We start from the raw sequence: 3,889 nt of genomic DNA, 5'->3' as shown, positions 1-3,889 counted from the left end.
TTAGGCTAGTAAGTTGCTGCAGTAACCTCTCTGATGTTGTTGTTAGGTGCCCTTGAGTTGGTCCCCACCACAGAGAGCCTACTACACACAAGGGAACAAAAGACCACCCGGTCCTGCGCCACCTTCACACGTGTTCTTATGCCTGAGCTCATTGCTGCAGCCAGTGTGTTAAGCCATCTCATGGAGGCTCTTCCTCTTTTTCACTGCCCCTCCGCTTTACCAACCATGCTGTCCTTCTCCAGGGACTGCTATCTCCTGACAGCCTGCCCAAAGAATGCCAGATGCAGTCTTGCCATGCTTGCCTCTAAGGAGCACTCTGGCCACATTTCTATATGCATTTAACTTTAAATTGTGAACTTGAGTGAGGTTCAGAGCAAGTCAGCTGTCCATTCAATAGGTCATGCACATTTTGTTTCATTCCATTGACTGTAGATCCCACAGGGTGACCTCGCTCATCCCACATCTGTCCTGGGCTTCTCCTTTCCTTTATTTTGACCCTTCTTGCCTTCTGCACTTTGTCCTCTTGATCTTAAACTGTTGATGGTTCTGGGGAGGACTTCCCTCTCTAGTTATTGTTCACTCTTTAGGCCTGCCTGTCCTTGGGATGCAAGTCACATAGTGACTTTATGAGTTGGGTAGAACTGCCCCTGGGGTTTCTTAGGCTATAAACTTTATGGGAACAGGACGTCTTATCTTTTTTCTGAGGAGGGGCTGACTCCTTTCCAGGATGTAGTGATTAATGCCATTGCCTCGGGATTTCCTTTAGACTATCTGACCAGTACATTGGATCTAGGTTGGACATATTTTTATTCCTATTATACCGTGGAGGAGCCCTGGTGGTATAGCACACTGAGCTGCTCACCTCATGGTCAGCAGTTCAAAAGCACCCCCTGATCTGTAGGAAAAAAGATGAGGCTTTCTACTCCTTAGAAAACAGTGTCAGAAACCCACAGGGCAGTTCTACTCTTTCCTATAAGGCAGTGGTTCTCAACCTTCCTAATGCCGCAACCCTTTAATACCGTTCCTCATGTGGTGATGAACCCCGACCATAAAATGATTTTTGTTGCTACTTCATAACTGTAGTTTTGCTACTGTTATGAATTGGGCAACCCGTGTTAAAGGGTTATTCGACCCTCAAAGGGGTTGCGACCCACAGGTTGAGAACCACTGTTATGGGGTTACTATGAGCCAGAATACACCCCAGGACGGTGAGTTTGAGTTTGTTTATTAGAAGGTAAAGGAAACAGAGTCAGTCAAGTGCTTGGCCCGAGGTTATATGGCTGGTATGTGTGGGAACTGAAAAGACAAACCAACCCAACCCATTGCTGTCTGTTCATCTCTGACTCCTGTTGAGCCCCTGTGTTAGAGTCGTACAGCCCACCGGGTTTTCTGGCTGTCGTCTCAATGGAAGCTGTTTGCCAGGCCTTTCTTCTGCGTAGCTGAAGAGTGGGTTCCCATCACCAACCTTTAGATCCGCAGCTGATTGCAAAATGCTTGAGGTCATTAATAACCCCTCGTTTCCATCTTAATTCCACAGCCCTTATCTGACACACTGTGCTCTCAGTCCTTGAGGAACCCCACTGTTAACCTTACAGATTCTCCTGTGCTGGCAGTCTCTCGGAGCCCGCACTGTCTTATTGTTGGGATGTGCTCCGTGCCCATCACTTTGACTTTCCTTTCTGTTTTTCTGTGTCAGAGAAAGCTCTGGTCTTTTCTCTTTGGGTCAAAATACACTGCTTTTGTGTGGTTATTTCTTGCGGTATGTTTTTCTGTATGTGGAATCCAGGATAGGTATATCTATAGAGACAGTAACTGGATTCGTGGTTTCTTGGGGATACGGTGGGGAAGGTTGGGGGGAGGAAATGAGGAGCTAATAACGAGCACAGGAAAGAAGAAAATGTCTTGAAATTGATTGTGGTAATGATTGTACAAGTCTTCTCGATAGGATTGAACTGTTGAATTGTGTGATATGTGGATTATGTGCCAATAAAACTGTTTAAGGAAAAAAAAAGTTGGGGAAATAATACACTCCTGCAGTAAAATTCCCATTCGCTAAGCTTCCCTTAAAGTCATGCCAGGAAGGGACAACTGAAGAAGAGAGCATAGTCTAAGTGCTGGGCCCCTAAAGGGAAGATGGGCGTTCAAACCCACAAACTGTTCTCGGGGAGACAAGACTGGGGGCTGCTCCTGTAGAGATGACCTCTCAGCCCGCAGGGCTTCTATGAGTTGGAATCAACACTTTGGCACACAACAACAACAACAACAACAACAACAACAACAGTTTTTAGATTGTGTCGAGCAAGCATTTGCAGTCCCTTTTCCCGCCTTGGTCTTCTCCCACGCAGCATTAGGAAATGGCTTCTTTTCTGGGGTGACAGATAGCCTGAGAGAGAATTCCAAGAGACCTCCCTGGATTTGGAGATGGTTGGGACCATCTACCCTATAATCTCTGTTGTTTTTAATCTCTATGCCCAGAGGGTTAAAGATGAGGATTTCTACTCCTGTAAAGAGTTACAGTCTCACAAATGCTGAGGGGCAGTTCTCTCTGCCCTGGAGAGTTGCCGAGTGCATTAGCATGCACTGGATGGCAGCGAGAGAAGCCAGAGTTGGAGATGTGGCATGACTCGTGGTGGTGGTGGTGGTGGTGGTGGTCGTGAGATGCCTTTCAGCCGGTTCTGACTTGTACAACAGAATGAGACACCAACCTGGTCCTGCGCCAGCCTCACAACTCCCAACTGTCGTTCTGTTTGAGTCCCCTGTAGCCACTGTCAGCCCATCTCGTTCAGGAGCAAAGTCTGTTGAAGACAGGGTTGCCTTCTGTGTTGTGGTTTGGGGAAAGTCTTTTCTTTGGAAACGAAGTGTCTTTTGCTCATTGTCTTTTAGAGGTTGGTGGAGCCGAGCTACTGAGTGAAAGCAGGCACTGCGTCCTTGCTTGGTGCATCCGTTTTATCATCAGATGGGAAAAGTTTAACCGGAAGATCTTCCAGCCTGCAGTGCAGCGGCGAGGTACATAAGCTCACATACTGAAAGACATGGGCTTCAACCTGACTTTCCACCTCTCCTACAGAGTCCGGATACTGTTGCTGTTTACCTTATGCCTGATGGTGGTTGGGTGGGCCACCAGTAACTACTTTGTGGATGTTTTTCAAGAGCTTCCTACAGCAAAGAATGTCAGGGCTTATTTCAACAAAGCCACAGTTTTGGACGAAGAAGCAACTCCAACGACACAAGCACTTATAAAAACCGCAGACCTTGAAAACTGCCCTTCTCTGTCTCCACACCTCAGTAAGTTTTCCCACCCCCGCAGGTAATCCGCAAACCCTTCATTTAAATAGGCAATCTGTGCAGAAAAGCAGAAGTACGCAGTTTGGGTAAGCTTCACAAATGAACCTATCTGTGGTTCCTGATGTCCCTTCTGAAATGGAATAGACAGAAATCGAAGAAGTTTCTTTCAGTCACGACCCTCGCTTCAGAATTCTAACATTGACATTAGATCAACCTGTTTTCGGGTGTCCCATGATTGGAAACATGCTGTGCACCTTTTTGTGTTTGGCTTCTGTTCCTTAATGGTATGTTCCTGAGACTTAGCCCTAGTGTTAGTTGATAGGTGTAGTTTGCACATGCTCATTGGTGTCTAGTATTCCCTTAGGTGGACATAGCCCATTTTATTGTCCAGCCACAGACTTCTCAGCAGCGCACAGCAGGAAGCGTGGCCCTGTTGGTCTCAGCTGGGCAGCTTGGCTGTGTGCATCTCTCATTTTCTTTGGAGGTCAGCAGGCTCACGTGGGCATGTTCTTCCCATGGCATAAGCAGAGCACAAGGGTGCAAGTCCCTAAGTGCAAGCCACCTTTAGTTTCACATTGTTAATATTTCCTGACCAAAGTACGGC

The 3,889-nt window shown here is 47.0% G+C and overlaps 1 protein-coding gene across 1 annotated transcript in view; it reads left to right on the top strand.

Moving 5' to 3' along the window:
* B4GALT4 (beta-1,4-galactosyltransferase 4) overlaps window positions 1-3,889 on the top strand; it is a 41,826-nt gene that overhangs the window by 13,985 nt on the left and 23,952 nt on the right. Inside the window, exon 2 of the mRNA XM_004706493.2 lies at window positions 2,884-3,285. Within this exon, the coding sequence (XP_004706550.1) occupies window positions 3,033-3,285 (253 nt within the window). The 5' untranslated portion in view covers window positions 2,884-3,032. The remainder of the gene's footprint in view (window positions 1-2,883; window positions 3,286-3,889) is intronic.

This window comes from Echinops telfairi, unplaced genomic scaffold (assembly GCF_000313985.2).
Source record: "Echinops telfairi isolate 266 unplaced genomic scaffold, ASM31398v2 ScPeMD7_6;HRSCAF=24_0, whole genome shotgun sequence".
Taxonomy (NCBI): domain Eukaryota; kingdom Metazoa; phylum Chordata; class Mammalia; order Afrosoricida; family Tenrecidae; genus Echinops; species Echinops telfairi.
Note: the sequence above shows the minus strand (reverse complement) of the source record. Positions and strands in the feature narration are given on the sequence as shown.